Source organism: Gymnoscopelus microlampas, assembly GCF_963454915.1.
Source record: "Gymnoscopelus microlampas genome assembly, chromosome: 4".
NCBI classification, from domain to species: Eukaryota; Metazoa; Chordata; class Actinopteri; order Myctophiformes; family Myctophidae; genus Gymnoscopelus; species Gymnoscopelus microlampas.
In genome coordinates, this window is record NC_139941.1 from 30050197 (window position 1) to 30063311 (window position 13115).

A 13115-nucleotide genomic window follows, 5' to 3' on the forward strand; every position below is an offset into this window, starting at 1 on the left:
TCGCCAATGGTGTAAAAAGTAATTCAATACATTTACTCATGTTCTGTACTTAAGTAAAATTGAGGTATTTTTACTGGAGTATTTCCAATTTTCAGTACTTTTACTTCTACGACAAGTACATCGCAGTTACTATGTAACCCTACAGGATTGAGTTGCGGCTTCAATGTGTGCCTCGAATGAGAGTTGACTGTTCACGACAACATCAAGGCTCGTTGGAACCCGAAGCCACCAGGGAGTTAGTTGACTATGGAAATAGTTAGATAGATCCTATTGTGTGAAGAATGTGTAAATAAAGTTTGTAAATAAACTAAACAAAGGCAATATGAAGAAACAAATATTAAGAGAAAGTTGTTTCTGTCCTTAAATCAACCATCTGCATTCGGTAATAGTGGGTAGCTGCACACCTGCACTGACAGTTAATGCATTGTGAAAGATAATTTAGGGTCAGGAGGATTAGGTTTGTAGGCCGGCCTTGGGTTGTAAGGTAATTCTGTCAGTGCAGTCTCTGAGTCTGCAGCTCCTCCTACTGATAGACAAGTGAACAACAGCCTGGAGAGACAACAGAGCTGTGATTGGCTGTCAAGTTGAGCCAGAACCATTGAAAGAGACGGTTCTAATCTCATCACCACCACCACCACGCGATCACATGGCTCATGTAGCGAGCGTAACTTTAGCTCTGATGAATGCGTACCAACCATAGAGTTAAAAATAAGGTACCAACGTTGGAACTACACAGTCAGTAGTGCGAAAGTGCTGGGTCACGAGTGACGAGTTGCATTTTTTGTTTGCAGTGGAAGTTTTACAATGGATTGTCGTAACTCTCTTTCTTACCGGCTCTGAGCTGACCCAACCCATACTTGACCACACTTGGACTGCGATTGGGTAGCTTCAACCAACTAGCCAATGAGTAAATAGCCTGGCCCTGGAGGGACGCGACCTTCCCTCTGGACTATGGGATCTTGACGCTATGTAACCTCCACAGTGTTGCCATGTCCGCTTATTATGAGTGACTTTGGGCTTGCTTCCAAAAGTTTGTTATTGTTATTTTAACCAGTGGTTCTCAAATATTTTCGTGTCATGGTTTGGACCCCGAAATCAATATTTGTCCCTAACCCCCGATTGGAAAATGTTTTGTGCCAGGGAGCCAGGGATATTCCACATTTTATTGAATGGTTTTTTAAAAAAAAAAGCAGATTGATGCGTTGTGAGCTTGTAGATAGGCTATTTTCAAATATCCGATGTATTCAGTATTATATAGGTTTAAGGTGCTCATGTGGCCGCCGACATAGTCGGCTTTAGTCGCTTCTTTCGGGCTTGTTTTCCTCAGAGCCTGGTTTTCCTAGACCTGGTTGTTTCTTTCTCTCACAAAATCTGGCAACACTAAACCTCAGCTTTCAGTTCAAAACGCAGCATCATCTCCCTCAAGCCCACACTGTGCCTGTGCGACTGCGAGGTGCTCGTTAGCAATTGAGTGAACCGACGTGACAGAGAGGATATCTTGTTTTTGTAGCTTTTCTGTACAGTGTAACGGGCACTCTCCCCACTGTTTAGAATTAAGAAATATCAGTGAAGTACTATATCGTTACATATGCGGGCCTAGCATAGTCCAGCTTTAGCTCGCTAGCTTAGTTAGTTGGTGGTGGTGGCACCCAAAATAAAGTTAGCTCGTCGTCTAGCCAAACACAAGGGCGACCTCTGATCTCTGTTACGGAAACAAACCGTGTTTATTTTACACAACCGGTCTGCCAACGACACTGAGGTTATATTTGCTGCTCTGTTCAGTGTGTAAATCGAACAGAAGCCTTGATACACAGGAGACATGAGGAGTCTTCCGTACTTCTGCCGGGGAGAGGTTGTCAAAGGCTTCGGGAGAGGAAGCAAAGAACTGGGGATTCCTACTGGTGAGTGGCTTTATTTAACACAATATGTTGCCTCTTTAGAAACAGCTGCCGCCTATGAAATAGTCACACTGCAACTCAGCAAGTTGTTGTTGTAGTAAAGATGTAATGTTAACGTAAACGTGACGTCAGTTCCGAGCAAAACGTTTTGTTGTTTATGAATGACGCATCGTGCGTCATTTCACTTGTTACAAACCTGAGGTCATCCGAGGCAGCTTGGATATCCATGTCCATTATTTATTCGGCATTTGAGCCACGGACCGCCGTTTGCTGAGATTTAGACTCTCAGACCCAAGACTTGAAATATGTTGCTATTGTTGGATACGATTTTGTCCACAATTCCATGCTGTATTGATGTTGGTACCATAGGAGAGATTACAGGCAAACGTTGATCAAAATGACAATTCTTTAATTAAGTTACGCAGCTGTTTAACAATAATTTAACTATTGAGAGCGTAAAATGAAACCAAATGGATCCATTTGGTTTCATTTTAAGCTCTCAAGAGTTAAAGATATATAAGAGTCCATTTGGTTACCAACTCTACATCATTTAGCTGGGGACCACCTGGAACCCCCTCACCACTGATATAGACAACCACTTAAAATGTAAAATAAACGTAGGTTTGCGTTTACATGTCACGATTTGTTATTTATTTTGACTGTGATAGATATTCATGTTTTTATTATCTGTAGATTTACTGTCCTTATTTATGTCAACACTGTTTGCCTCTTTGTCTTCACTGTAGTTTTAATGTATTGGCCTTATTTATGTCAACTCTGTGTGTGTGTGTGTGTGTGTGTGTGTGTGTGTGTGTGTGTGTGTGTGTGTTTATTACAGTATATTGTATACTATATGCTACTCCTCGTAGTAGTATGCAATACATGTAAAAATGACCATGTATGTAGTGTACTACACTTATAAAAAGAGAGAGAATGGATTTTATTTGGTGCAATAAAGCATCTGTCGCATTGGAGCCCTCAGTGTGCGAGCGTTTATTTATTCTTCTGTGTACTACTACACTTATGACAGATGATCTGTGCCACCAGGCCATGAACTCATTCCAGGGAGCAATTACCTCAGGAACATGTCATACCTTTCACAGGCAGTGAGACAGGCATATTTATGAGTTTAATCCTGATTTATACGTCCTTGTACGACCATGTCACTGACAGAAAAAAAGTGTTGTGAACATCATGAAGCGTTTTGAGCTTATAGATCGTCTGTTTTAGGCGAGTGAATTGTGACACACTCGATACCGTTGTATGATGGAGTATTCATTATTGAGTCCTGATGATGAAGGGAAACCAGACGGTTAACATAGACAAAACTGTGTGCCCTATTTGCCTCAAGAAAGCCAAACCTGCATTCACAAATCAAAGTGCTTCAACGGAGAGCTGAAATGCCCCTCGCACAAGTGAAGCCATCATCGAAGCCACAGCCAATCAAACCTTGCACGAGCCAACCCACCATTGCAAGTATTATTGCTAAATCAATAAATTACAAAAGGTTTAAACATGGAAAATATGTACGCTGCCACAACCATTGATAACTTTGCAAAAGGGTACACTTTAGTGCACTGTCATACATACGCTTCAGAAACAGATGCGTCCCATTCACACCGCCATCTTCGTCCACTTCCATTCTCTATGAGTAAAGGGATGGTGTTTACAGTTGCACCGCATTGCATTAAATGCATGGCGTTCCACATTGGTGACCTTTGACCAGGCGTCAACCAATAGGAAAGAAGCACGTGGTTGACCCAATTATTATTATGTAAATACAAAAGTACAGTATTGTACCTTAAGACTTGTAATTTGGGTCTTTGGGATATGTTGTCATGTTTATAAATATATGTTTGGTATTAGTCTAACATTTAATTGTATCTGTGAACTTATGTCTGCGATTGGCTAGTTTCAGTACATTGCAAAATTGGGACAGGAGCATTGTGATTGGCCAGCCTGGTGGGACACTTATCTCATAGCCTGGAGGGACGATTGTTGTGTGACTATAACAAAATAAAATGCATAGTAGTTGCCAATGACCAAATTGGAAAATTGAGATCCCTGGCCTGCTGGCAGGCACAAGAAAGATGGCAGAGTAGTTTGCAAGATTAGCTGAAGACAGACACACAGAGTCAAACATGCTCAAATTCAATATCTCTGCCACTTAGTAGAGATAATTGAGGTCCAGTGGGGTCAAAAGCCTCTTTTACAGTTTAATCTTACTATATCTATTACTTGCATGAGAACTAGAGTATTACAGAAGCAAAGAAGCGCTACCAAATGTTGATGTGTTACCCAACTTACAGGTCAGGTGGAAACTTGCAGTACAAAACATAACTTTACATTTGACTAGCAAATCACTGAAAAACGTATAGATTGATAAACTGAATTTGTGTATAATTGTTTATTTTATTTATAATTGTATTTTGACAAGTATCTCACTTTCACTCACCCCTATTTCATCTCCCTTCAGCAAACTTTCCCGTCTCAGTGGTGGAACATCTTCCTGCAGATATTGGCACAGGAATTTACTATGGCTGGGCATGCATAGATAATGGAGACATCCACAAAATGGTGATGAGCATCGGTTGGAACCCTTATTACAAAAACACAAAGAAGTCCATGGTTAGTAATAACATGACAATTGTTCTCAACAAGTTAACTCACTGAGTGCCAGAATTATTTCTGGCTATTTCTGGCCAGTGCGATTTTTTTTTTTTTTTTTTCAAAAAAGGAAAAGTTAAACAAGGAGTGGATGGAGCTGCAAATCTTCAGATAATGATATCTTGGGTTCTGAACATTTATTTCAAAAAAAAAAAAAAACGTAACTCATTGCCTGCCATGGACGAATTAATTCGTGAAATTCTGCTATGGCCCAGTCTGCCAAGGACGAGTTTGGACGAGTTTTGAAAACATAAAAAAAAAACACTATATATTTTTGGCAAAACATGCTTGCCACAACTATGGAACGGATTACCGCTATCGGATAATTTATTTCCCCCCATTCTACAAGACCCTTGTGTGTGTGTGTAATGAGGGGATCACCGTGCGGATAGCATTCACAGAAAATATTCCATGATTTTTCAAAGGTTGATAAAATCGCTCGTTTTCGCTGGCAGTAGCTTAACACTATTACACTATTACTCTGGCAGTAGAGTTAAAACCTACACAATGCGAGACGTTTTTGTCAAAATACAAGTGTAACAATCCAAATAATGTAACTGCTTGAAAACTTTTACTATCACCCAATTGCCCCCAACTAAAATGCTGTTCATTTACCCCAATAAGCTGTAGTGTTTGGGAACGACTAGCCTTCTTGGTTAACACAACAGTCTTGCCCTGAATTTACACCCTAAGGCAGCACAAAACCCAAGCTGTGTACCGCCACAAACAGATTCAGGTTTAGGTTAGAGCAGTAGTTCTCATACTTTTTTTGGCTTTATTGAGTTAGTCACACAATAAAGTGATCCTTTACCTTTAAGCCGGTGTGTGGGCTCTACCTTTTTTTTTAAATGTTGTTTTCTTTGGCCTGGCACCCACTGTCGATGTGTGTGTGTAAAAGAGTTGCAATTAGTGCCCCCTAAACACTGTTTAAAAAAATGCATTGTGTTTTTCATCACAGGAGACTCATGTGATTCACACATTCAAAGACGACTTTTATGGACAGATTCTCAGTGTTGTAATGGCAGGTTACATTCGTCCTGAGAGGAGCTACGACTCACTTGGTAAGATTTATAACACAAATAACAGTCCCCCAAATTCAATCTAACAGTCATCCCTAATGTCCTTCCTTTTTTCCTCCCCTTGTCTTTTGTTTCCTTTCTCTCAATTTATCCCTCTTTCTCTCTCCCCTCCATCTCCTCTTTAATTCTCTCACCATCCCTTCCCCTTCTCTTTTGCTCGATTCTAAAATCCCCTCCCCCTGGTTTACACTGTCTTTCCCTGCTCATCTATTCTACATTTACTTCATATCATTTATCACTTTTTTACCCCCTCTCTCCATCCTTCCGTTTTTATGAAACAGAAGCCCTAATAGGGGCAATAAACAATGACATAGAAGAGGCCAAGGCGAAGTTGGAGCTCCCAGAGCACCTCAAGCTGAAGGAGGACAACTTCTTCACCACATCATCAATCGCACCCACTGCGTCGTCGTCATCACAAACGATAATCAACGGTCACTGACAGATGACTCTTTCTTGAGCTCTTTGCACACACATGGAAAAACAAAACACACCCTACTTACAATGCACAACCCTCACTTGATCATGAAGTAAGGACATTGTCTATACTATAGTGATGAATCCATCAACTGCCATTTTCTTTTTTTACTTTGACTTTTTTCTAATTTTGTCTTAGTCTTGGTTGAGGAAGCATTCTTCTTGTCACTGCAGACAACCACTTGAATTCATGGATGATTTTGAGTTCTGTACAATCTCACCACATTACCTCATTAAGCTCTTATGTGGTGCAATGCCCTTTGATTATCATTTCCCCTTTGTTTTACTATTTCTACACATTCTCATTCAGATTTACATAGGCAATGGCTGTAGTATGAATAGATAACTTGAAATCCTGTTCATATGCTTGTCAATCTTTTAAATCTGTGTAATAATAGTAATATGGGAAAGTGTTTGTATGGACCTTGTGAGGGGAGATGATGGTATGTCTTTTATTGTGAAAGGCAAGGCTGGACCATGAACTCTCGGCTCCCCTGTCCATTGCTTATCCCATTTGGAGCTTTGCTCTTTCACTCTCTTTGCCCTTTTTGTGAGCGCTATCTCACCAAGGTCAAATATGTTACTTATTGAGTCTTGTGTGTTGAGATTTGTTTTGGCAGGGAAGGTGTTTATATCTGGGCATTAATGTTTCGAACTCAATAATATACCTGCAAAGCTGGACAGAGCGAACAGAGACAGACAGACTGATGTTTTACTGAGGAAAATGTAAATGTTACAGTTAAATATCGGAGTTTTTTCCATGTTTTCTCTCACTGTTTAAGGAAATCAATTTGAAATGCAACATCCCTGCTGGTAGGACTTATAGTCACAAACTCGGTATGATCACTGCCCATAAAAATAGGTGATTCGTTTGTCCTAGTTTATATCGAAGTTGGTTGTTTATTTTAGTTATGGAAAATGTACTTGCCCATGCTTGTAGACTCTAACTGAATTCATTTATATGACCAACAGTCGAGTATTCTACTCTATTTTCTTACATCTGTAACATTTTGTTTGTTTGGATTCTTTAATTGGCACAATGTTGCCCCCCAAATCACTTGAAATCTAGATGACTTTTAGAACACCAATACTGTTCCTGGAAGCCAGAACATTTGACCAATCCGTAGATACAGTTTAGCTTTCTGTTGCATTTTTCACTGGCTAACCTCGATTAGACTTGTAATCACTAAGCCTTTTCTAGGTTTACAAGTGATAAGCACTGATAAGGGGGGAGTCTAAAGTCCATCCAAATCCTTATATTGTGGTTCAGTATTTCTGGGAATGTTCATACTTTAATTCATATTGTGAATTGTGAAATACATGAAATCACTATTTGTAATTTATGTTACAAGATTGTGTCTTTTTGCTCACACGCTAATAGCTGAATCATCAACATGGTTACATTACAGCTTCTGGAACATGATAAGGAATGCCTAAGTGAGTGTTCTTTAAGCTACTCTTAATGTATTTATGGAAATAGTTCAAATTCGGACTACCCTATGACTAAGTACAGTGCTTCTAACTTCAATCATTTATCATTCAGTGGAGACTTATTGAGAGTGAAAATTACTATTTTATGAATATTGTTTATTTTTGAATAGATGCTAAATATATTTCTTCTCCCTTCCCAGGGACAGATTTACTCTTGTATAGATTTTGGAATGCCACTGTTGCCCCATAAGTCAGCTTTATTTATTATAGTAGGCTACGTTAGTTCTGTAAATCGCTTCTCAAACTTTATCATCTGTAAAAGACAAGTTTGCAGCTTTTAGAAGGCACACAGAAACACATTAGTCACAGAAAATACTCCATATAATATATATGGTCTAATCCTAAACAACACTGTGGTACTTTTGATTCATTTTATATACCTTTTCTTACCATATAAGATCATTTGGGTACAGCCTTCCCTTCCTCTCCCGATGTACTTGGAGTTAAATGATAGTTCAGAAGTCTAATGCACTGCTTTGTAAAAGCAATCTTGAATTGTGACCGAAAGATGAAGGATAAAAAAAAAACTTCAACATTTCTGAAACAGCGCAAAATATCTCCCCATTTTTGGCAACATTTAATTTCTAAATTAACTCAGACACCCCTTGTAGAGTCAATGGAACTATATGCTATTAATGGTGCACTCATTTTTCAATTATAATTATACAACAGTTGATTATAAGTTCTAGTACATAGACATTGTAGGAAAGGTGTTTTTCTCTCTATTAGAAGAGCTTCAGGTTTCAAAAGGTGTTACAAAAACCAACAACCGGTAGGGTAAAAGACTCAAAGAAAAGGGGATTACAGCGAAACCTAGTCACAACTTGTTTTATTTGAGTAATTGTGTACCTCCTACACTGTAATTACAGCATAAGGGGCCATAATCTACATAATTTAAAGGATATTCAGTTCAGCCATATCCTGGTAGTGCTGTAAAGCTGAATTTATACTTTGTTGTATGACTACATCGCTAGGCAAAAATAGCAGCTTTCAAGTAAAACGTGGCATGCTGCGTCATTTTTTTCTTTCTTCTTTTTAACTTGAAAAAGTGTTATTTTTGACAATCAATGCGGTTGTAGAGTACTACAGAGTGACTGATGTTTGCCTAATTTTACTTGGTACATGTTCATATAATTTTGCTCTATTGAATGCATAATTCTACAGTATAAGAGTTGGACTCAGTTCTCAGTTGGTATGTTATTGCTCCTATTCTCCTGCTCTCAATCAGTCATGTTCTTTTTAAATATATTACTGTAATGGCCATGCAGGCAGACAGGAAGTGAGTGTTGTCTGTTATGTTGTAACAGAATGAGCAATGCAAACATGGAATGGAGGTTTAAAACATCTGTTACTATGTCACCTTTGGCTGGTAATGACAGAGTAATATTTAAAATGACATTTTGCTAATTAATAAAGCCTACTGAACTGCTTACATACAGAATGTGTTTGTCCATTATTGTATTAGTATGATAGTATTTTGATTCTGGTAAGCCAATTGATGAAGTTCAAGATTTATAAATGACAATGTTTTTACATGTTTATGAGTATATACTGTGCATCAAATGATATTGTTAGGCATTTTTATAAATTATACCCAATCTTTGTTTTGTTACAATGTTACACTTCAGACTTTGCCTGAACTCTAAGTTTAGGCAATCTGTTGTTACTCTTTAGACTTTGTTTAGCATCCCTTTACTGGGGGAACATAGCCAAAATGAGCAGTTCTGCTATTTAAGAGATTTGGCGTGGAAGGAAAAGAGAGCGTACCAAGTACCATGTCAACTCGGGGCCACTTGGTCTGGTTAAAATATGCTTAGAAAGCCAATGACCCAGGCTGGAGCATATACTGTATCTAAGCATCTGAAGCATGTTGTAGTGGATTGGTGGTCATTTGTTTTAGAATTATGTGGCATCTTCAAGTTCTGCACCAACCCCTATGGAAAATTACCAATTGAATGGGGTTCTACACCATAAATGGCAACATACATATGCCATATTGTTTTTTTTCTTTTTCTTTACTGATATCTGATATTTGTCTGCTGTAGGCCCTTGACTGTCTCAGACCGTACATGTGGTAAAAAGAAGGTTATATGACTGCTTCTGTATGCTTTCAGAACATTGTCATTTTATACTAAAGTATATTTACTGTATATCTGCATATATAAGCCATACTATATAAAAAGTGCTCAATATTGGCAAAAGTATGCTACTATGCTGCCATAAAAAATAACACAAAATCCTTGCTTGGTGACACCTTGCTTCCACCTTTCAAGGCCATATGAAAGGGTAATAATGGGTTATTCGTTATTGGAGCATGGACTAATGGAGTATAAGCATGCCATTTGGTGTACCGTTTATATTGAGCATTTGAAATGATAAGGCCATATAATGTTTACAGTTTTTGATAGATGGGTCTAAATAAACCACCTCTTCTAAGGAGGGAGACCAGTCAAATAATTTCATTAATGGGCAGTCACCCGGTAAACACCACCACAGTAGATATTAAATTAATAAAAGCAGGCTAATTGTGAGAAAGGCAACATAGAGATTAAAACATTATAGTACATGCCACAGTATACTACTGTATGTAATCAGAAATGATAATAATTATAACGTCAAAGTCTATACTATACAATGCATACTATGTGTACTGTAGAGTTAGCATGACAGGCACCATATCTACTGATGCATCTGACAGGAATATTATGTATGACTGCCTTTGAGCTGAATGGTTTTAAAAGATTGAGTCCTAATCTTTGTTAGACAAAGCCTGTCAGCCTCACTGAACAGAAAATGATAGTTATCTTAGATAGGTCTAAGATATCTATAGTTCCTTCCGTCCAAGAGGCGGCAGAGTCTAGGGGTTCAAATCCACCGTGCATTGCGTCCGAAACCACATACTAATGTAAAATAAAACATAGAACAGATCAAAATGCTGCAATTGTGCTCATCAAGTGTCTACTCACTAAGGACAATAGAAACCAATGTGTTAAAAATCAATATCAATACCCCCATACACAACCCATTTGTACAATAATTGTATAAATGTACCAATTATAAAATAAAGAAGACCTGCAGGTAGAAAGGGGACCTACCCAAGACAGTAAAGTATGTTGTACATGATTAAAAAACATTTAAAACAATTACAGGAACGGCTTGATGTTACACTGACCATGAGAAGCCAACTTGCTATGCATCTCATGTCTGTAATGGATTATAATCAGCTTATAGCACTGTATGATTATAAATTTGTTTTAAGAACTAAAATACGCATAACCCTTTATACGACTGTTTCTCAACCAATTGTCCATGGACACATATTCTTAAATAATGACTGAAATATTATGCTAGTGAGCAGAGCGTTTTTGAGTGTTTCTCTTACTTTATCCAGCCTTCTATATTAAACTCATGTTAACTGATACTGATTTGTAACTTATATATGAGTGAGCAGACACATTCAATTACATGGGCACATGTAATAATGATGACTAAGGCAATCCGGTAGGTACACTTCGCCTTCTTGAGATTCTAACTCCCTTTTCTGTGGAAGTTCTTGACCTCCTACTTCCCAGTAACTGCTGTCAACTACATTAGCGCATCATCTTCGTCATCTTAGGTCACCAGGTCATTGCCTGAACTGTTTTTCAACTAGTGGTCCATGGACCACTAGTGGCATGACATGATTACTGGTGGTCACTGGTCAGATGGCCCAGCTCAGTCCTTTCAGATTTGTAGAGGGGAAAGGGGGACAAGCCAGGACTCCCTGGGATTCCAGTCATAGACACCCAGTCATAGAATTTGAGAAGCATAAATAGATAATAAAGCTACTTTTTAATTTTATGCACTCAGCAATATACTGTATATTTTCACACTCAAAAAACGGGTTTGCAACAAGGTGGAAAAGTGGACATGGTCGTTTTTTTAATTGTAAATGTATATACTGACCATGATACTGACATTATACTGCCCATGATACTGACCATGACTAACCATGATACTGAAATGATAGTGATACTGACATTATACTGCCCATGATACTGACCATAACTAACCATGACACTGACATGATACTGGCGTTATACTGCCCATGATACTGACCATGACTAACCATGATACCGACATGATACTGACCATGATACTGACATACTGATCGACCATGATACTGACATCAGTTGCATCCATGTGATGTATTTCTTTATTAGCCAGAAATACACACAAACACACACATATTCCTCCTCAGTGTCATTAAAGTGCAATGCACTACCTTGTTCTGCTTGAATGAGATATTGAAATGATTGTGCTTTTTTATTTAACATTTACTCCACTCCTGAGCTCCTCTTCATTCTGCCTGAACTTGATGATTTACTAAGTATGGCTGGCTACCCTGTCCTTTGCGTAGGTAATGTTAATGCTCATAATAATTATTGTGGGAAAGTCAGGAAGAAGATGCTCCTTATCATTTAGATAATTGTAATTTAATCATCATGAATGACAGCAGACCAACCCGATTTGCAATCAAATCAAATCAATAAGAGGGCTTTAGGGTAAGGCAGGAAGTAGAGAAGTGGAAATTAAATTATGTATGCAAAGGGAACAGCACATACAATGCATGTTTCTCTAATAGAGCTTAAGGATGCAGTGCAGGCAGGGTCAAATACCATGCCAGGCCAAGATAGGATAACTTATGTATTGCTTTAACAGTTGGATAATATTGTGTTGGATGAAATCCTTGCTCTTTGTGATTATATAGGAGGTAGACTAGTTACCAAAAAAATGGAAACATGCAGTAGTGATCCCAATTTTGAAGCCAGGAAAAGACCTGTCCTGTCCATGGTCTTATCCTATAGCATTAACATGTGTTCTGTGCACAGTGCTAATAGAAAGAATGGTTATAAATAGAATCTTATAGGTTTATCTTCTGGACGTTGCTGATTTTTTGTGAACTATCAAAACCATTCTTAGATCAGATGATTGGATTGGGACCAGCCGCACCTGAGCTGGCTGCTGGCTGAGGGAGACGCCCGGCCCTTGCCCTTATATGTCGTGCAGGGGAGGGACCAGGAACGTGTGGCACAACAAATTCTTTATTAACAGTTTGCAAATAGTACAGTGGTACAATTATACAATGATGCTAAAAAGATAACAAAAAAAGCCTTATACAAAACAAATTATTAAGACATCATCAACACTAGTAGCAATAAACGTGTATGTACAGTAAGCTGTTGTGGGGGGGGGGCTTAAAAGACTTTTCTAGGACCAGTTACAAATTGCTGACAGGTGCTCTTTTATGGCGGTTTTGAAGGAGGGTAAGGAGTCACACTTTTTGATGTCTGTTTCTAGGGCTTTCCACATTTTGGTGGCATAGCAGTAGAACAAATTTAACCCCATGTTTGAGCCGTATGGGGTTGTGGCTGTGTGCATGTCTTTCACTTTATTGAAGTAGTTTGACAGGTACATGGGTATCCCTGTTCTCTTTCTTGAGTATCTTGAAGACCAGGGCCGTTGC

The 13115-nt window shown here is 38.6% G+C and overlaps 1 protein-coding gene across 1 annotated transcript; it reads left to right on the forward strand.

The window, feature by feature from the left end:
* The first annotated feature begins 1397 nt into the window (after positions 1–1397).
* On the forward strand, positions 1398–9036 carry rfk (riboflavin kinase). Its single transcript, XM_084054088.1, has 4 exons — positions 1398–1901; positions 4375–4526; positions 5524–5626; positions 5926–9036. The coding sequence occupies exons 1-4, from the start codon at positions 1820–1822 to the stop codon at positions 6081–6083; spliced, it is 495 nt and encodes a 164-aa protein (XP_083910214.1). The 5' UTR covers positions 1398–1819; the 3' UTR covers positions 6084–9036.
* The last annotated feature ends 4079 nt before the right edge of the window (positions 9037–13115 follow it).

What these genes read in the sequence shown, in the direction of transcription:
- rfk (XM_084054088.1), top strand. Translation starts at nt 1,820, where the DNA reads ATGAGGAGTCTTCCGTACTTCTGCCGGGGAGAGGTTGTCAAAGGCTTC. An exon ending in AGAACTGGGGATTCCTACTG is followed by an intron (nt 1,902 to 4,374) that starts GTGAGTGGCTTT and finishes ATCTCCCTTCAG; the next exon opens with CAAACTTTCCCGTCTCAGTG. An exon ending in GAGGAGCTACGACTCACTTG is followed by an intron (nt 5,627 to 5,925) that starts GTAAGATTTATA and finishes TTTATGAAACAG; the next exon opens with AAGCCCTAATAGGGGCAATA.